This window comes from Rhinopithecus roxellana, chromosome 11 (assembly GCF_007565055.1).
Source record: "Rhinopithecus roxellana isolate Shanxi Qingling chromosome 11, ASM756505v1, whole genome shotgun sequence".
Lineage (NCBI taxonomy): Eukaryota > Metazoa > Chordata > Mammalia > Primates > Cercopithecidae > Rhinopithecus > Rhinopithecus roxellana.
Window position 1 is genome coordinate 105,461,962 of NC_044559.1, and position 21,973 is coordinate 105,483,934.

Sequence of the window (21,973 nt, forward strand, 5' to 3'; positions counted from 1 at the left end):
ATATACATATTTTTTCTCTAGTTTCTTGCTCTGTATACCAGAAATGACTAATTATCTGATCTCTCAAAAGAACTGGCTCATTATTATCAATTCTATTTTTCTTTTTCTTTTTCTTTGGAAACTAAGGCTGACGTGCAGTGGCACGAACGGCTCCTTGCAACCTCAGCCTCCCAGGTTCAAGCAATTCTCCTGCCTCAGCCTCCCAAGTAGCTGGGATTACAGGCACATGCCACCCGCCTGGCTAATGTTTGTATTTTTAGTAGAGATGGGGTTTCACCGTTTTGGCCAGGCTGGTCTCGAACTTCTGACCTCTGGTGATCTGCCTGCCCCAACCTCCCAAAGTGTTGGGATTATAGGCAGTAGCCACCGCACCGGCTCTAATTTTTTTCTTTATATCTATCTTTGATTAGATAGTGGAATACTTAGCTGTCATGCTTGTTTAATTACAAACACATTTAAGAGTATGCAGCTTTCTTTTAAATTTGGTCACCTTCCATGGACAATGTGTATGTCATATTGGCATTGATATTAATTTCTTGATTGTCTGTAATACATTTTGATAACTCAATATCCTGACTTATTTAAATTTGTGAGGTTGTTTGGGTTTCCTATTTTATATTTACAGATGTTAATTTCTAGTTTGATCCATTTTTATCACAGTATACAGCCTATTAACCTTTTTAATGTAAAATTTGTTAAAAATGTTTGCTTGCTAGTTTGGCCAACTTTTGCAAATATATGAAGGAAAAGAATAGCTATATGGAAAGCATTTAAAAAAAATTTATATATGGTCCTTTACAAGTTTATAGACAAAGTTAAATATACAAAGTGAGTATTCCTGAAATAAGATAACCATTAAAGTTAATTGTAATAGCTAATAAACCAGTAACACGAAGTCTTTACTTCGGAGCAGCCTTTTTGCCGTGCGCTTTCATGTATTATCTTGTTAATCATTGTGAAGCCCTATTAAGTAGGTACTAATATTAACTCTTTTTAAAGATTAAGAAAACGAAAGCTCAAAAACTTGTATCCAGAAACTAAACTGGACATTTAACAGATGTTTGTGTGTGTGCTTGTGTGTGTGTGTGTTTCAGGGATTTTTATAAAGAACAAAAGTATATCTTTCTTACTTGTTGGAGGCCGAAAGTGTGAGAGTTGTGATCAGCTCAGTATACCACTGGAGGCTATATGCGTAAACAGCAAACTATTCTCATAAATGCAGGATGCTGGCAAGCTAACAACTGTGTCCGCTGCCCAGAAGGAATGCTGAGGGCAGTCATGCCCCAAGCGCAAGTGTTTCTGGTGATTAGGCATAATTGAAGCCTGTTAGCAATGATGCGAACCTGTGATCAGTTAAGCAGCTGACCAATCATTACCTCCTCCTCCCTGCTCTTTCTACCCAATAAATACAAAGGGCGGTAGCAGCTCAGGGCCTGCCTTTGCTCACTAGAAGCAGGGAGCTCTCTTCTTCTTCTTCTCCCTGGCCCTTTCCTTAAAATAGTTTCTTTTGTTTTTTGTTATCATTTCTATGTTCGCCCCTTCATTCAGTCTCATAATGACAGTCTCAGGCGGAAACAGTAGTAACTGCTGTAATGAGGGTCTCAAGTAGTAACAGTGGCAGTCCGCCACACTTAATGATATACAGGATGGTCTTCTTTGTTTCTAGCACACAGCTCTGTGCTTGCAACATTGGGATTCCCAGTAAATGAAATTCATTGTAAATTATTAAATGTTTGGTGGAATTTTTTTCCCATTATAGCCTTGCCTCTTCATATAAGATAATCTGTACATTTATATGACATTCAAACTTTTCTTCCATATTCTTCATAACAGTATAAGACTGTGATTTTGTTGATTTTACTCTTTAGGAATCTCTTGTTCTGTTCAGAAGAATGCCAACACTTTTCTTGTATAACCTGTTGCCCTCAAGTCTTTGATAGTTAGGAAATGACTTGTCATTCTGTAATAATAGTGTCACCTGAGAACTGTCAAAAATTGAAAGATTATACCTAGAATGAATTGATCAGTCAATTGCCATATTAAAAAATTGATTATTCTTATTAGTCAATAATGTCTACAAAATCCAGTTCAGGAAAATAAATGCAATATAAAAGAAATGATAGATGTCTGAAAATGTAAAAGTAAGTAGCCAAAGGCCTAACTAGATTACTTGAATGTGAATACTTCCTGCAGTGATGAAATAGGCAAAAGCAATAATGTTGGTAGCATTTCGGGGCATTGATGGAGGGATATTGTTCTATACAGAGACTTTGTTTCTAGGGGAAACAAAGATAGTCGTTAATAAATCAGAACCACTTCTCACCATCAGATTGTCACATTAAAGGCAAATTAACCTGTATGAGTCATCATTCCGGGGACTCATTTTTGATAAAACAGTGAAGTGACATCATTTCTAGAATGTGGCATTATAATTTAGGAAGTCAGGGAAAATTTGGTAGATTTTTTAAAAGGCAATAAAATAAGATTTGTTGTAATTTTTAGCTTCCAAACATTCACTTAACAGAAATTACTCACTGCCTGAGCATGCAAGATGGATGAAACTTCATTAAAGCAAGCTGAAGGAAAAAGTTAAGCTGCCTTCTGGAGGGATAAATCAATGTTACTCATCCTTATAAGCTGGACACTTAATTCTGTGGACCTGACAGATACTTAGAACATAAAGTTGACTCCAGGGGGTCCAGTGCAGTGAGTGCTTGTGAGTCTGATGAGTTATAAGGCCTAGTGTTCAATTTCCTGCAGATTCTCCTGAGCAACAGGTAAACCCATCAGTTGTGATTGGTGGCTCTGGCATATGGAAACACAATTTCCATTTAAGTATTGCCTTTTGAAAGGAAAGTCTGTATATTAAAGAATAAAATCACTTCAGTTAAAACAGGATAATGGAATGCAAAATGTATCCATTTAGTTGTCCAAAATTAAAAATGTTGCTCTCCAACAATATTTGTAAAACAAAGTCATTAAAAATTACAAACCTAATGCCTATGAAATTATTTTGGAATGCAGACATGGAACAAAGCTAAGAAGAAAAGATACTTAGCTGATGTTCTTAATATTGCCTGTCAATTATCATAATTGCTTCATTTAAAAACATTTTATTCAGCTATCTCTATTTTACTATGTGCAAGATATGCCATAGATACGCAGATAGTAGATATTCCCAGTGTTCTTTATTCCTCTGTATGGACCCGCATTTCCATCTGCCAACTTATTCCTCCTGTCTGAAAGACTTCCTGTAACATTTCTTGCAATGCAAGTCTGCTGGTGGTGAATTCTTTTAGCTTTTGTATGTTTTTCAAAATTTTTCAATACCCCTTCATTTCTAAAAGATATTTTTGCTGGGTATAGAATTCTAAGATAACAGGATTTTTCTTTGAGTATTTAAAGATGTTACTCCATTGTTTTGTGGCCTACATTGTTTGTGATGAGAAGTGTGCTGTCGTTTTTAATCCTTATTCTTTTATATATAATTTTTTTTTCCTTTGGTTGATTTTAATATTTCTTCCTGGCTTTAAGCAATTTTTTTGGTGGTGTTTTATGTTTTCTTTGTGCTTGGGTACATTGAGCTTCTTGAACACGTGGGTTTATACTTATTTCATCATATTTGGACTATTTTCTGCCATATTTCTTTAAATAGTTTCCAGCAGCTGCCCCGTTTCTTTGGAGATGCCAGTTAACATGTATATTAGGCCATTTAAAGTAGTTCCCCAGATCACTAAGTCCTGTTCATAATTTGTTAGTATATTTTCTCCTTGTGTTTCACTGTAAACACAGGATTTGTTGCTTATTCTACAGGATTACTTTTCCTTCTGCAGTATCTATATTAATCTCATTCAGTTCACTTTTTTCTTCTTTCATACTTTCCATATCTAGAAGTTTGATTTGAGTAATTTTTTGATATTCTATATCTCATGTTCTGTCTTTCCTTTAACTTTTTTGAGCATGTGAAATATAGTTAAATAATAACTTTTAATTTTCTTGTCTGCTATCTGTGTAATTTTAGGGTTTGGTTTTATCCAGTTTTATCATCTGTGTAATTTCAGTATTTGGTTTCATTGTTTCATTTTTTTTCTTCGTTATGAGCAGTATTTTCTGCTTTCTTTGCATACCTAGTAATTTTGCGTCATTGTGAGTTTTATCTTGATTGACTACCAGTTACTGTGAGTTTTATCTTGATTGACTACCAGTTACTGTGAGTTTTATCTTGTTGGAAGCTGGGTATGTTGTGTTTCTGTAGATCAACCTTCTCCACCCATTTTGGCACCAGTGATGGGCTTCATGGAAGACAAGTTTTTCCACAGATGGGGGTTTGGGGAGTGATTTCAGTGTGATTAAAGTGCGTGACATTTATTGTGTACTTTGTTTCTATTATTGTTACATAATTGCCATAATTTAGGATCAGTGGGAACCTCGAGCTTGTTTTCCTGCAACTAGGTGATCCCATGTAGTGGTGATGGGAGACAGTGACAGATCATCAAGCATTAGATTCTCATAAGGAGCATGTAACCTAGATCCTCGCATACTCAGTTCACAATAGGGTTCACGCTCCTATGAGAATCTAATGCTGCTGCTCGTCTGACAGGAGGCAGAGCTCAGGTGGTAATACAAGCAATGGGGGAACAGCTATAAATATAGATGAAGCTTTGCTCATTCTCCACTAGTCACCCCCTACTGTGCGGCCCAGTTCCTAACAGGTCATAAGCGGGTACTGGTCTGTGGCCTGGGGTTGAAGACTCCTGCTGTAGATAGTATTCTTGAGCTTTATTTTGTTATACAGTTAAATTACTTGGAAACATTTTGATCTTTCAGAGCCTTATTTTTAGCTTTTTTTCAGGTGAGATCATAGCAGCATTAAATCTTGGACTTACTTTTTCCACTTTTGAGACAATACCCATCCCATAACTCTTCTCAGTGCCTATGAATTATGAGGTTTTCCTGCTAACTGATGAGAACAAGAACTATTCCTGCCCTATGCAAACTTCAGGGATTATTCTTTGTAATGCAGAGTTTCTCAACCTTAGAACTATTGACATTTATGGGCTGGATAATTGCTTCTGGAGTTTAGGGGACTGTCCTGTATACGATCAAATGTTTGGGAGCATCCCTGGCCTCAGTACAGTAGGTGGCGGTAACATCCTTTAAATTGTGACGATCAAAAAATGTCTCCGGATATTGCCAATGGCTCCAAGCGAGTACAGTTGCCCTCAGTTAAGAGCCACTGCTCTAATCCTTTCTGGTAGTTTTCTCATATGCATGCCATGGCTAAGGACTTTGCTCAGGACTCAAGGGAGACCTCCTACAGATCTCCCAAATTCTGTATCTGGCACCCTTTCCTCTTCTTTGTCTTCACTGAGAACTTTAGTCAGTTGACCTCTCTGGATTCTCAGCTCTGTTTTCTCAACTCGAGACCACTGAGTTTTGCCTGTGTTTCTTTTTTGCCATCACAGCCTGGAAACTCTAGGCTGTAATGCTGGGGCAGTCATAGGCTCACATTGTTTCCTGTCTCTCCGTGATGTCTGTCCTTTGTTGCTTGATGTCCAGCATCTTTGAAAACTATTGTTTCTTATTCTTTATTTTTATGTATTTTTAGTTTTAGTTTTTTTCAGGCAGATCCCTGTTAACCTCATCTTGGTCCTCATCCTTATTTTCGAAAGGTACTTTTGCTGGATGCACAATTCTGGACTGGCTATTATTTTTTTCTAAGCACTTTGAAAGTATTTGAACTGTCTTCTGATGTCCACTGGTGCTGTTAATCAGCTGTCAGTCAGTTTTCTTCTTTCCTTTCTGATGATATGTCTTTTTTGCTCTGAGTACTTTTAAGATCTTCTCTTTGCCTTTGCCATTTTGCAGTTCTGCTGTGATGTATTAAGCATAGGTTTCTTTTTATCTTTCCTGGTTCCTAAAGGATATATTGGGCTTCCTGAACCTGTAGAGTCTTTCTCTCATCAGTTCTCAAAAATTTGCAGCCATTATCTTCGCAGGTATTTTATCATCTTGATATTGTTTATTTTTTCCCCTTTAAAACTCTTGTTGTATGCAAAAAGCATGAACCACGAAGGGAAAAAACATAAATTGAGCTCATTAAAATTAGAGTCCTTTATTGAGCAAAAATCACCAAGAAGGAGAGTGAAAGGGCAAGCTACCAAAAGGGAGAATGTATTTCTAGCACATATAACTGATAAAGACTGGGGTCCAGTATATTATAAATAGTTCTTACAAATTAATAAGAAAAAGATGCAGTAGAAAAACATGCAAATATCTTGAGGGGGCATTTCCCAAAGAGACACACGTGCCCAATAAACACAAATCGGCTTCAGTCTCATTCATTTCAAGACAAATGGACATTTCAACCACAGGAAATACCACTATACACTTGAATGGCCAAATTTAGACTAATAATGTAAAATGTTTGGGATCATGTTAGAAAGCTAGAAGAACTCACATTGTTAGTAGAAGTATAATTGAAAAACACTACTAATGTTGAATGTACTTACTATATACCCATGACCCAGGCATTGTACTCTTAAATATACTTAAATAACATCGTGTGTGTGTGTGTGTGTGTGTGTGTATATATATATATATGCATCAAAAGATATGAAACATTTATGGCAGCATTATTTATACTAGCCAAGAACTGAAAACAACCCAGATGCCCCTCAAAGGCATAATGGGTAAAGAAACTGTAAGATATTTGTATGTTGGAATACTATATAACAATGAAAAATGAATTCCTTCTACCATGGATGAATTTCACTAGCTTAATATTAGGGAAAAATGAATACACACTTATAATTCTAATTATATGCTTTTCAAATAAAGGGAAAGATTGACACTTTGGGGAATATAGAGGGCATGATGACTAGGAAGGAGCGTAAGTGGGGGCCACTGGCGTTTGGTTAATGTTGTATTTCTTGTTTTGGGGATATTTATTTGGGCATATTCATTTTTGAAATTTTATACTATACACTTACGATTTGTACTTTTTGTATATATGTTATAGTCAATTCAAAAGTTTGATTAAAAACAGACACTATTTATTTGCCATTTTAGAGCTTCTGTTTCAGTAGACAGCAAATATTAACCATATAAACAAAAACTGCACATATGATTATAAATTATGGACATGTATGAAGGCAAAGAACAAGGTGCTCTGGGATTGAGTCACGAGGGGATCTGCTTTTATGTAATGTTTTGGCCAGACCTCTATGAGAAAGAGTTATTCAAGTTGAGTGAGGAGGAGGGCAGTGTAAGATAAGGTTGGAGAGGCATGCAGGACTTTTAGGACATCCTGGAGAGTTTGGTCATCCCAAGATCGATGGGCAACTTTAGAAGGGTTATTAAGGGGTAGTTATGTGATTTAAGTTTTAAAAATAATCACTCTGGCTACACTGTGAATTGTGGACTTGAAAATGGGCCAGAGTTGAATGCTGCTGAACCATTTAAAGACTACTGGAGTGCTCCGGGCAAAAATGATGGCATCCATGATCTAGACCAGGGACCTGTCAGCTTTTTATGTAAAAAGTATGTGTTCTACCTGCTAAACTTTGCCATTGTAGCATGACAGCAGCCATAGACAATGGATAAATGAATGAGTATGGGCTGTGTTCCAGTAAAACTTGATTTACAAAACAGATCTTGTAGTTTACCAGTCTCTGATCTAAAGTGGAGAAAAGAAAACCTTTAGGTGTATTTTGGAAGTGGGTTTAATAGGATATGCACCAGGTGCAGTGGCTCATGCCTGTAATCTCAGCACTTTGGGAGTCCAAGGCGAGTGAATCAAGAAGTCAGGAGTTCAAGGCCAGCCTGAGCAAAATGATGAAACCCCGTCTCTACTAAAAATACAAAAAACTAGCCAGGCGTGGTGGCGGGCACCTGTAATCCCAGCTACTGGGAGGCTGAGGCAGAGAATTGCTTGAACCTGGGAGGTGGAGGTTGCAGTAAGCCGAGATTGCACCACTGCACTACAGCCTGGGCGACAGGGTGAGACTCTGTCTAAAATTAAAAAGAAAAAATTAAAAATTAGCTGGGCATTGGGGCATGCATTTGTAATCCTGGCTACTCAGGAGGCTGGAGAATTAGGATCGCTTGAGCCTAGGCGTTGAGGTTGTAGTGAGCTATGATCCCACCACTGAACTCTAGCCTGCATAACAGAGCAAGACCTTGTGTCTAAAAAAATGTTTTTTAAAAATAGAATATATATTGGATGTTGAGAATGTCAGTAAGAGGAGAGGATTCAAGGATGGCTTGAGTAATTTATGAATAGTGGTGTGGCTTATTAGGGGTCAAGTTCGTTGAAAGTCCAAAACCCACTCATCTAAAATAGTGAATTGTGACATGTCAAAGTTCTGGCGTTCTTTTCATCTTTGGTATAGAATTACTTTTATTTTTTTATACACATAGTAGTCACCAATTGCACAAACAGTTAAAGTGAGGAAAAAAAAAAGAATCTATCATATTGATCATCATTGTGTTTTCTGCTAGTAGCAGAAAAAATAGTAGGAAATAACAAAATACAGGATATTCTCAGACTGTCATTGACAGTGCATCTTTAGCCCTCATGTTCTCCTTTCCTCCAAAAGTAACATCCCCCACACTCTTACCACAAATTGCTACCTTTTTAAGGATAAACCAGAGAGTGTACATATAATCTTAGAGGAGATTATTTACATATATCAGTGACACTGGGGACAGAGGTGACTGCTAAGTAGAGCTGCCATCTGCTCTCTGGACAGGCACTGTTTTCCATTCCATTTGTGGAAGAGGTACCTGTTCAAGTAATTGCATTATTACCACTACTATGTCAGAACCGTAATACTGTTTGGATTTTCCTTATAGTTAGATGTGTTTGAAATTGTATATGTTATGTGTATATATACATAATATAAGTGTATATATTTACTTATTTAAATCAACCTTTGAATATTACAGGCTTTGCTCTCTGTACATGATACTGTGGCTCAGAAGAATTACGACCCTGTGTTGCCTCCTATGCCTGAAGATATTGATGATGAGGAAGACTCAGTAAAAATAATCCGTCTGGTCAAAAATAGAGAACCACTGGTGAGTTTTGGTGCTCAGATATGAGTAGATATCATGATAGGGCCAAATCTGATGGTGCATACCGTGTATAACTCTCTTTAAAATGTGCTTCCTCTGTGTTCTCAAACTTTAAAAGAAATGGAATATTGATGTCTAAAGAACATGCTTTTGAAAAATGAAAATGAAGCCAAATAAAATAATAGACATTTTATTGGCTACATTTAAATAGCAATGATTTTGAAAATATAACCTGTTGACATTTATGAAAGAAAGTGTAACATGTACCAAGCATGGCTGATTTCAGATAAAATGGTTACAACTTAAAAAAATTGCTTTTGTCTATGGGAATGCAACTTTAAGTTATTTTATATACTTAATTCAATTGCTTTTTAAATTTAAACTAATTTACAGCAGGTTCAACAAAACTTTTGAGAAGTCTCAGTGAAGTAAACATCTAATTTCTTTGATAAACATCTTTTGAATATCTTATTTGATCAGGAGGCATGGAACTTAAATTTGTTTAATTTAATTTAATCTTATTTTATGTTTAAGTAGCTCTATTTTTAAAAATAAAAAAAAGCTTAATATAGAAAAATAGAACCTCTAATGGCAGTGAAGAAATTTCCAAAATTATTTGTTAGCTATTCCTTAAATAAAGTATTAAGATTCAAAATGTCATTTTAAATATTGGAATATGAAATCAAATGAATAGAATTACTTGTCTTGACATTTTTCTCATTCAAATGTATAGTTAGTGTATTATCTTTGCAATTATTGTTAAGGTAAAGTAAGATTATTGAGTGAACAGATTTAAAGTGTAAAAATTATACTACCCAGAAAAATAGAAAGTACTTTCAACAGATTTGTTATTTAACATCAGTCAAATGACATTTGTTAGTTTGGGGAGATTGTTGGAGAAGTCACAGGACTGTCAAAGCGAAATGAAAAACACACAGAGAGAAGATTAAGAGTCAAAGATATCTTTAGGAGAATGAGCCCTAGTCATGAGAATCAGAAGTAGGCAAAGTGCTGGAAGCTAAGCTGAAATAAAATTCTAGCAAGTGGATGGTCAGGAAATGCTTGACAAGTGATTCACGAGGAAAGGCTGCAACATTTGGCAACCAAGGGGTAGGTTACCAGTGTTATCTAAAAATGCAGTTTTGTTTATTGGGATCCATAATGTGGTGACATGAACACAGCTTGCATTAGATGACCTAAGTGGGAGTTGGGATTCTGTCACTTTGCCCTGTATCCTATAGAGCAAACCACTCACCATCTCAGCCTCAGGTTCCTTATCAGAAAATCAGGAAATGTACCTCTTTGCAAGTGTTTTTGAACATCAGCTAAGATATAATGTGTTTGGAATGGTTTATGAGTTCTGAAGCATTATGCAAACATGATGTAAATATTAGAATATATTCTATCTAATATTTAAAAAATATTAGAATTTATAATCTATTTAATATTTAAAAGATAAAAGCTAAGTTGCATCTGCTCAAGGAGAGAATGGTTACCTCGGAGAACAGGCTGTGAACACAGGTCATGTGGATAGGAAAAAAGGTGATCACTTGAGGGGCAAGATCCCTTGAAAATGAAATTCTGTTTGTTGGTGAGTAGATTTTGATCCTAAATTCTCAGTGTTACTTGCATGGGCTGTCCTCTTGCTTCTTTGAGAACAGTGGTTCTCAGATTTTGGTATTGGAAGAATGACCTGAGATGCCTATGTAAAATGCAGATATCTGGGCTGAATCCCAAGGAATTTATATCAGGAGAGTTTTCTTGGTGCCTGGGAATCTTGATTTTAAAAAGTATCTCAGATGTTCTTTGTGCAAGTTTTTGGTAGATCACGCTTTAAAACACTTATTTCAAAGGCTCAACCTGAAATTCACTGTGTCACCTACTTGAGGAGACCTTGCAATGTTGGCAGTTTATAGGAAATAAATAAAATAAATTTTTTTTTTTTTTTTTGAGACGGAGTCTCACTCTGTTGCCAGGCTGGAGTGCAGTGGTGCGATCACGGCTCACTGCAACCTCCGTTTCCTGGGTTCAAGCAATTCTATAGGAGATAAATTTTTTGTTTAAGGAAATCATGATAACCCAGTAAGCAGTCCCTTTTTATAAACCATTTTACAGAATTAATAATTAAGAAAAATCTAACCGGAATTTATTTTTTCAATCTAACTTGAAATTCTCCATACTCCATTTTTAAAACAAAATCACGTATAATAAATTCAAAATAATTATGTAGGAAAATATGTAATTTTAAAAATATTAGATCCAATTTTAATTTATTTTGCATTTGCAGACTATGCCATAGGATTGATGACTTTTGTACAGTATCACATGTAATGTACTCTGTGTTTTTGAGATTTGATCTTATTTTCACGCAAATATATTGCACTGGGAATACATCAAACAATTGTGGTAAGAGAGATTTGGAAAGCAGTATGGAAATAGAAGTCTTCAAGAATGAAGGGTTCAAAGTGAAGATTGATTCAAGTGGTAGTATCATGTAGAAAGCGAGAGATTGTTCTTCAAGTCTGTAGTTTACCCCCCAAGCAAAGTGGAATCAGGGGATAGCAAGAAGATTCTATCAGGGCACTTATCTCTGTCTATAATGAGACCCTTATGCGTTGGAGTGCTTTGCGTTATCTGCACATTTCAGAAGTGATTTTATCCTGCCCATGGCTTTCAGAAACATCTGTGTGCCAGAGACTCCCAAGGTTATTTCTCTTCCAGTCTTTTCTTCTAATCTTTAAATTCATATATCCATCTGTCTATTCGTTATCTCCATTTGGTGGTCTAATAGACATCTCAATTTTCACATATCCAAAAATAAACTGCCAATCTTTGTCCCCAAATCTGTTTCACCCTTGTCTTAACCCCTTTTAGTTGATGGCAATTCCATCCTCCCAGCTGCTCAGCCACAAGACGTTGAGCCTATCTTTAATCCCTCTCTTTCTTTTGCATTCCATAGGCAATCCACTGGGAAATCCTTTAGACTCTACCAATAATATATCCAGATCCCCTTTCATCACCTCTACTCCTGCCAGTCAGATCCATGCCACCATCATCTTTCCTTTGAATTATTGTTCAGAGTGAGCATCCCAAATCTGAAGATCTGAAATCCAAAATGTACCAAAATCTGAAACATTCTGAGTGCAGACATGAGCTCCAAGGAAGTGGTCTTTGGAGCCTTTTGGATTTCATATTTTTGGATTTGGGATGCTCAACTGATAAGAATGCAAATATGCCCAAATCTGAAAAAAATATGTGGGATCTGAAACACTTCTGGTCTAAGCGTTTCAGACAAGGAATCCCCAACCTGTATTAACCTCTCATTAATTTTATTGCTTTAGCCCTTGCCATCCTTCACTCTTAACACAGTGGGTGGAGTGGTCCTCCTAGATCGTGCCCCTCCTGCTGTTCACAACCTTGCATGTTCCCTCTTTCATTTGGAGTAAAGCCCAGTCTCCTCACAGTGACTCATAAAGCACATAAGCTGACTCCCTTCTGCCTTTGACCTCATCTCCTCTTGCTGCTCGTCTTCTACTGGGCTCCAGCCACACTGGTTACCTTGCTCTCCCTTGAACATTTCATTCGTAGCCCCCTTGGCACCTTTGCACTGTTTGGCTGTGTCTTCTGTTCCTTCCCATTGGCTAACTTCTTCACCTCCGTCCAGTCTTTGTTCACTCAGATGTCATCTTCTCAGTGAGTCCTGTGTCTTTGCATTGTCTTTCCTCCACTTGCCCTGGCATCCTGGTCTTCTGTTTCCTGCCCTACATCCCCTCACACCCGCACAGTGGGTATAATACCACCTGATAGGGTTTGGGTCTGTGTCCCCACCCAAACCTCATCTTGTAGCTCCCATAAAAACCACGTGTTGTGGGAGGGACCTGGTGGGAGATAATTGAATCATGGGAGCAGGTCTTTCCCATGCTGTTCTTGTGATAGTGAATAAGTGTCATGAGATCTGATGGTTTTAAAAACGGGAGTTTCCCTGCCAACCTCGCTCTTTGCCTGCTGCCATCCATGTAAAATGTGACTTGCTCCTCCTTGCCTTCCACCATGATTGTGAGGCCTCCCCAGTTACATGGAACTGTAAGTCCGTTAAACCTTCCTTTCATAAGTTGCCCAGTCTCAGGCATGTCTTTATCAGCAGTGTGAAGACAGACTAATACACCACCCTCTAACATACTGTATAATGTATGTAATTATTCTATCTCTTGTTTATTGTCTTGTCTCCCCCATTGGGATGAGAAAGCAGACATTTTTTTCTTTTTCATCAGTTTATTATAAGCCCTTAGAACAGTGCCTTGCACAGAGTAAGTTCTCAATAAACATTGGTTAACTTCATTGAATACGAAAAAGTCAAAGGAACTAGCATTAAGCACAACAAACAGGTTGTAGCCCTATACTGAAAACAGTGCAGTCCATAGTACAGAGAGATACTGGTTCCACTTAACTAACTCTGTGTTACAAACCATGGTGGTATGTTGTGGCCAAAACAATATTATTTTGGGAGTTGATGAGCTCATCTGGGAGGTTCTCACTTGGAGTTCCTCTTACATACAGTCAGATGGTGGTGGCTGGAGTCAACTGAGGGCTCCTTCATTTACACAACTGTTACCTGGGCTTGGAGCTGTAAGGTTTGGGGCTGGCCAAGTATCTCTTTCTCTAAGTGTTATCTTTACTTGGCTAGCTTGGGGTTCCTCACAGCATAGCAGTGGTCATGATTTCTTACATGGCAGTGAGATTCCCATAGAGCAAGTGTCTCAAGAGGCCCGAGTGGCAGCTACAGATCTTCTTATAGCCTTTGAAGCCTCAAAACCATTTTTACCACTTAATGTGGGAATATGGCATGCACATACAAGGAGGGAAGGAATTGGTGATCCCCCTTTTAGAGACAATCTCCTACAGGAGTAATGAACTCATGGACAGAATGAACTTATGAACAAAAGCTTATGGAAAGATAGAGGTTAAGCAGTATTGGATGATAATTAAGATGAATAATTGTGTCTCTGGTCAGATTGCCTTAAACAAGTCCTGACTTTTCCATATGCTAGTTGTCTGATCTTAGACAAATTACAGCCATTTAATATTCAATTTCTCATCCAGAAACTATGGATAAGTAAACTTAGATTACTAGGCTTTTCTGCCATTGGGCATATTTGGTGGGAAAATTTGAGACATGTCATTAAGGAAAATGAAAGTTGATTTAATCAAACTAATTAGTTGTATTGGGAATATTACATATCCAGTCATTTTGGAAACAAGTTAGAACTTGAAATAAAAGCAGAAAATACCAGTAATTGGTGAGTCTAAGCTTTGTGACCGTGGAGAGATGCTCATTCAAGTCTTTGGCCTTGAATGCAAGCATAGGCGATGAAAAATGCCGTAAAATGCCTGTCACTTAATTCTTTGATTTTTTTTTTTACTATTATTAGCTATGTATCTGATAGTTATGTATGAAGGATACTTATTACAGATGGACTCTTACTTTGTTTACATGTCTGTTCTTTAATGATATAAATGTGTTTATTGACAAACTTGAGAAAAATTTCACTTCTTTAGGATGAATTCTGCCATCACCGAAAAGCTTGCCTTTTTAGCAGTATTATGCAATGTTGGATGGCATTGCAAAACCAATGCCAGATTCTTAAAAGGAAAGTCATGGAAAGGCTTTCAAAGTAACCACTTGTGCCTGTTGTTCTTACAAAGCAGCAGTCAATTTGCTTCTGAATATCTGTAAGTGAAGAATTTTTGACTTCTTTTTGAGACCGTTTCCTAATCTTATGCCAATACTTCTATTTGCACTAGGTACAATCCTAGTTGACTAAAACCATGGAGTAAGAGCTCTTTCTTCTAATCATTTGTCTTAGACTTAGGCAACAAATATAACTAATTTCTGGGTTTTAACTTTTTTCTTTTTATAATTATCACCAAGCTTTTAAAAAATATTTTTAAATTATTTTTTGCTATGATAACTGAATATGATAGAAGGATCACTGAACTAACTAAAAGTCAAATGATCTGGGTTTTAGTTTTCTAACATATAGAATCTTTTGTCTATTAGTGTAATTGTCACTATTCCACTTTCTTGATGCAGTACTATAAAGATAAAAAGAATGAAGAGTTGCTTTAAAAGGGTAAAAACCAAACAACATTCAAATACAAGGTATTTTTATAATGAAAAGAAGATATGTTTATTTTACACAGTTTTGAAGAGGTTGAAGATTTCAAAAATCCTTAAATTGGGCTGAAACCTTTCGATGCTATGTAGATAGAATATCCTCTAGTCATGAGAATAGACATTGTAAGACAAATGGCATGATGTCTATTTTTCCTGCCTCATTTTTTTTTTAGTTGTTTTCTCTTTTTTCAGATGAATGTCCTTATTTCCTTCCTTTTTCTAACACCCAGTACACACATTTACCCACAAATGCTCTTTTGTTTTTGTCTTAAAAGGGAGCTACCATTAAGAAGGATGAGCAGACTGGGGCAATCACTGTGGCCAGAATCATGAGAGGAGGAGCTGCAGATAGAAGTGGTGAGACTTTGAATGTTAACCAAGTACAGACTAATCATGTGTTTTGTGTGTAGCATTTCCAATAGATAACTAAGAGGATAACCATCTTTGGATCTAATACAGCAAAACAAATAATAAGATACTTTTCTCTGTGTTGAAATGTGAGAGCCTATTTAAATAAATGATAGATAAACATTACTCTACGGTCTTCTTGTACACAAGCATCCAAAGCTATATTAAAACTTGTGGGCTGGGCACGGGGCTCACGCCTGTAATCTCAGCACTTTGGGAGACCAAGGCGGGTGGAACATGAAGTCAGGAGATCAAGACCATCCTGGCTAACACAGTGAAACCCTGTCTCTACTAAAAATGCCAAAAAAAAAAAAAAAAAAAAAAAAAAAAATGCCGGGCATGGTGGTATGCACCTGTAGTCCCAGCTACTTCGGAGGCTGAGGCAGGAGAATTGCCTGAACCCAGGAGGCGGAGGTTGCAGTGAGCTGAGATCGCGCCACTGCACTCCAGCCTGGGTGACAGAGCGAGACTCTGTCTCAAAAAAAAAAAAAAAAATCTTGTTTCTGTGTTTCTCAATTGAAAAGTACTGCTAAGAGCATGCAGCCTTTAAGATAAATAAAAATTATTTTATTAGTATATCAGTAATGTGCATTTCTAGACAAAGACCAAGCTGCTGTTACCATTTCTTGGCCAGCATTACTATGTTGCGGTCTTTGAATCACTGCTATGGAGAGGCGTAGAGACTGAAACCTGAGACATGTGAAGGTCTCCTTTCCAGTCGTTAAATGTATTAACGGAACCTAACAATGCTTTAATTATGGAAACAACTGCAAGTTACAGTTTCTGTTGTGGGTAACACTGCTAATTTACCAAATCTCGTATTTCTCAGGTCTTATTCACGTTGGTGATGAACTTAGGGAAGTGAACGGGATACCAGTGGAGGATAAAAGGCCTGAGGAAATAATACAGATTTTGGTAAGCTGTAAATTTCTTTTAAAGGTACAATAAAAATAAAATTGAATCACTGTATTTCAGACTTTTAGACTTGATTTGACATAGACACAATTTGTATTAAGCAGTGCAGAGTTCGAACCCCCGCTCCATCACTTAATCCCTGTGTGTCCTTGGAAAATACCTTAATCTATTCATGCCTCAGTGTTTTCATTTACAAAATGAGAATAAGAGGTAGCTATCCATGTGGAGTGTTTTGAGGATTGAATGAGGGAGTATATATAAAGAGTTTTAGGGCCGGGAGCAGTGGCTTATGCCTGTAATCCCAGCACTTTGGGAGGCTCAGACAGGTGGATCACCTGAGTTCAGGAGCTCAAGACCAGCTGGGCCAACATGATGAAACCCATCTCTACTAAAAATACAAAACAAAATTAGCTGCACATGGTGGCAGGTGCCCGCAGTCCCAGCTACTTGGGAGCCTGAGGCAGGAGAATCGCTTGAACCCAGGAGATGGAGGTTGCAGTGAGTCGAGATCGCGCCACTGCACTCCAGCCTGGGCAACACAGCAAGACTTTGTCTCAACAACAAAAAAAAGAATTTAGTACCTGTCCCAAGTCTGTACTTAGCAGATGACATCTACCCTGTGGCTGATGATGCATTTATCTTTATCTTCCTCCCATCGACGCCATCATATTCTACGCTGTGGATCATAGCAATACAAATTAGTCAAACCGATTTATGATGTCTTTTGATATCTGACACTTGAATACAATTATTTTATGCCTTGGCAATATTAATTCTAAAGTTCATTCATAAGATAAAAGGAAGGGAAACTCTCTCTTTTATGTATGAAAACATACTGAAACCTATACCAACTAGAAGAGGTTTGAGTGTGTCTCAAAAACAGATCTCCGTAGATACGAAAATTTAGTATATGGTTAAGGTGGCATTTAAAATCAGTGGGAAAACTGGAACATTTCATAAATGGTATCAGGTTAATGACTCAGAAAAAATAAGGTCAATCCTTGTTTTATACAATATGTAAAAATAAATTCCCAACAAATTAAATATTTAAATGCAAAAAAATCACAGAAATTGCCCAATAAAATGTAATATACAAGTTTTATAAGTATGAGGTAGAAAAATACTTTTTAACCTTGATATGAAAGTCAAATAGAAAAATAACAGATGTGTCTACTAGAATTCAAAACTTTCTTTATAGAAAAAAGGTGCCATAAAGAAACATCAAAGACAAATGAGATTGTACAAAAAATATTTTCAATATGTATAATAAAAGGCTAATATTTCAAAATATATACAGAGATGATAAAAATCAATAAGAAAAACATTTACAGAAAAATCAGCAATGCATATGAACAAATACTTTACAAAAGAAAACATGGATGTCTGGAAAGCCTCAGGTTCCTTGAGATTGGAAATCTTGATGATGCCTAGAGTTGGTCAGGGTGTAAGAAAATAGGTATATTTATATGATTTGGGGATGAGATAAGTTATTAGTAGAACTTTTTGAGATCTGAAACTATCAAAATTTCAAATGTGCATACCCTTTAATCAAGAAATTCAACTATTGGAAATTAGTTCTCAAGCAATAATTTGGTAAATGTGTGTAAACAAAACATTTCAAAAATATTTGGATACTACCAAGAAAGTTGCGTTGATCAAATAATCATTCATCCATATGCTAGATTATTGTGAGGCAATCACAGTGAGAGGTAGACCTATATGGCTCAGCAGTAATAGTAATAAGAATTGAGTCCTTAATAAATGACACTGTTATAAGGACCACAGATCCATTAAAAAAAAAACACACACACATACACAAACTAGAAAAATGAGGAGATTATAGAGCAAATTTTGTTTTCTCTCTACCAATGTAATTCAGTATTACAGTATGAGAATTCTTTATAAGATTTGTGAGTGCCTTTTACGGTAAGCAATAGCAATGATATTACCATTTTGAAATAAATCAACCCTTTATAAAATTCTATTATTTAAACTGTCAGAATCCCATTTTACTTCAGTTACTGTGTTGCACTAGAGCTGCCTTCTTAAGGCTCGCCAGAGCTGACTGTATGATGCACCATTTCCCAACTCAGCTTTCAGCAACTGCATGCTGGCGGATTGAAATTGGCTATAGTGAAAGTATTTATACCATGGAAATTGACAGACAGTACACATCAGAGCTTTTTTTTTTTTTTCTTTTTAAACAAATGGAGTCCTGGTTTACCAGCACACCACAGATAGTGAGCCTCAGAAAGATATGTCTTGCCCTACTCCTCTTCCTTTCATATCTTTCAAATGTGCCAACTATTGAGTGCTTTTATGGAGCTTACAAATGAGCAGGAGTAACATATCTTATGAAATAATTGCATAAATAATTAAATTTGGCTACAATAAATGCTAAAAAGAGAGAGACAGAAAATGACATGAGAGTATATTTAAAGAGAGATCATATCTAAGATAAGAAAAATTTGTGGGTGCTGGTATTTATTTTAATGAAGTTAGAATAGATACTCAGTCTTTTCATCTTGCAATTAATCTATTACATTTGATATTTTACTGACTAACCAGAATGCAATAGATATGAATGTTCTTTTTTTCTTTTCTGATGGGCATTGCCCCTAATTGAATCATATATTTATAATGGCACTACTGACATTATAGGTGTTTTGTCCCCCAAAACATGGATGCTGATGCTTAGATGTAACTGCCTGAAACTTGTACATTATTATTATTATTATTATTTTAAAGGCAGCATCTTGCTCTGTCACCTAGACTGGAGTGCAGTGGTGCAATCACAGCTCACTGCAGCCTTGAACTCCTGGACTCAAGAGGGCTTAGCCTCATCACCATACTTGGCTAATTTTTAAAATTTTTTTTGTGGAGACAGGGGTTTAGCTATATTGCCCAGGCTGGTCTTGAACTCCTGGGCTTAGGTGATTCTGCCACCTTGCCTCCCAAAACACTGGAATTACAGGCACAAGCCACTGCACCCAACCCTCTAGACATTATCTACTCTAGTCATTGAATACTGTGTTTATTTTATTTAAGTCATTGTGCATATTTTGTGTGTTTCTATTTCGAAGAAACTTGGATGGGAATGTATTTACTGACACCTTAAAAGTATGCAGGAAGTAAAAGTGGATTTAGGAGTTAATGTTTTTTAACTTATTCTACAAACTTCAGAGCTTTCTTTCTCACATTACAGGAATTTCTACAAAAATAGTTTCCTCCGTTTAGTCTATCTAAGAGTAGAAACCCCAAGCTTGTAAATTTTCAGATGCATTTCACTTTCTACCTATTTTACCTTACTCTTCCTTGGGTCTGGTTTTCTTATAACTCCTTCTTTCATCTGATACCAGGCTCAGTCTCAGGGAGCAATTACATTTAAGATTATACCCGGCATCAAAGAGGAGACACCATCAAAAGAAGGCAAGGTAATTATTGCTTGAAAACATTTTTTTGTGCGTGGGAGGGAAGTCATGTTTTTCCATCCAGCACATATCCACTTTGTCATAACATATCTCTTTCAATATTCCAGTTTTAAAATTACTGTGTTTGGAGTCGGAGTTAGGAGAATATAGGCCATTTCACCTTTATTTTTTATCTTTATTCATCTTTAATGAAACTTTTCTTCCAGATGTTTATCAAAGCCCTCTTTGACTATAATCCTAATGAGGATAAGGCAATTCCATGTAAGGAAGCTGGGCTTTCTTTCAAAAAGGGAGATATTCTTCAGATTATGAGCCAAGATGATGCAACTTGGTGGCAAGCAAAACACGAAGGTGATGCCAACCCCAGGGCAGGCTTGATCCCCTCAAAGCATTTCCAGGAAAGGTGAGCTGCTGGTACATAAGAATGGCTTTTCTCCAGCTGACCTTTTGTTCTCTGCAAAATATCATTCTTGCATTGATGTGATAAAATATGCTATAAAACCTTGCCTTAGAATTTTTTATCCCTTGGGTTTGGATTTCTGTTTTGTCTAACTAAGTATGATGAATGACCAAAAATAATATGACAGTACTGGGTCATATTAGATTTTTGTTATGAAGCAAATGGAAAATAGCACATTAATATCTTGAAACCATGTTGATATGAAAGGTGGAAAAAGAAAAAAAAAGACCAGTAGTTTTGGAGGGAGGGAAGATAATTTACAAAAATTTGAAAGTGGGCGATTTGTTTCTTAATTTGAATCGGTTGCATTACATTCATTTTTTTCTCTAACCTTTAAGTTTTTTCTTAAGACTAAATATTTTGATGTTGTATTCACCTCAGACCTGTGCTGAAAACTGATAGGCATGTTGACCTTGTTTCTCCCAGGAGACTGGCTCTGAGACGACCAGAAATATTGGTTCAGCCCCTGAAAGTTTCCAACAGGAAATCATGTAAGTTTGTTAATAAGAATGCAGAGTAACCAAACCCCGATGTTTATTTTTGACTATTAGAGCAGGTGCTCATGGCAGAATAAAGGGTCCTATTACCCTAGCAATAACTTTGGGATCATCAATTCTCAGGAACAAACAAATATGAGATTCATATTTGGAATATTAACATGAATCTTTTGAGGAAAGTGGTGGTTGAGGTTGTTAATAATAAATCCATGACTCACTCATTAAGAAAGGAACTAACTACTACTACTGTCTTTGATTTCCAAATATAGGTATTTTATTAAATGTAACCTAAGATATAGCTCTTATTTCTTCAAAGCCAGGAGGTTTGGGTTAGGTATTTCTTGTTAAAGATTAGGGAGAAAAAAAAATCTACCATTTTGTTGGGTACGAAAGCAGTTGTGCTCAAGACCAATTGTTCTTAATTCCTTTCTTATCCCCAGATCATAATACTTCTGACCTTTAGCCTATCCCTTTGGAGTTATCACCAGACTAAAAGAAAATGAGAGAAAGACAAAGGATGGCTACCGTATGATTACTGAAAAACATAGTGTGCATTTAAGTACTTTTTTTCTCTTTCAGCCTAACCTTCTGTCAGCTTTTCTTTACTTCCCACCACCCACCTCTTCAAGTCCACATCCCATAAATTCCCTATGTCACCTCCCCTAGATGTTTCATGATTCTAGGTATTTTAAGAGAAAAAAACCAACCCTTTGTTTTCAGCATAGAAATTGTACATTCAACAGCGGAATGACCAAATAAATGGCCCTGGAATTTTACACCAACATCTGTTTTTAGTATTGTTGCATTTTTCACATCTCCTGTGATTTCTGTCAGTTTGCAGAAGCATATAGCCCAGGAATCACATTAGAAGAGAGCCAAATTGTAGTCGAGTATAAATCTCACAAGCAGTCAAATGCTTGAAGTGGAGCACTGATTCAAAAGCCTGCTTGTCCTTGCTGCATTAAGTCCAGGCACAAGGAAAAAAATCCTTGTCACAGAATGCTACACG

The 21,973-nt window shown here is 36.6% G+C and overlaps 1 protein-coding gene across 1 annotated transcript in view; it reads left to right on the forward strand.

Moving 5' to 3' along the window:
* MPP7 (membrane palmitoylated protein 7) overlaps window positions 1–21,973 on the forward strand; it is a 260,043-nt gene that overhangs the window by 175,703 nt on the left and 62,367 nt on the right. The window contains exons 6-11 of the mRNA XM_010381407.2: window positions 8,950–9,081; window positions 15,529–15,610; window positions 16,491–16,576; window positions 19,936–20,010; window positions 20,214–20,410; window positions 20,894–20,958. Of these exons, the coding sequence (XP_010379709.1) occupies window positions 8,950–9,081; window positions 15,529–15,610; window positions 16,491–16,576; window positions 19,936–20,010; window positions 20,214–20,410; window positions 20,894–20,958 (637 nt within the window). The remainder of the gene's footprint in view (window positions 1–8,949; window positions 9,082–15,528; window positions 15,611–16,490; window positions 16,577–19,935; window positions 20,011–20,213; window positions 20,411–20,893; window positions 20,959–21,973) is intronic.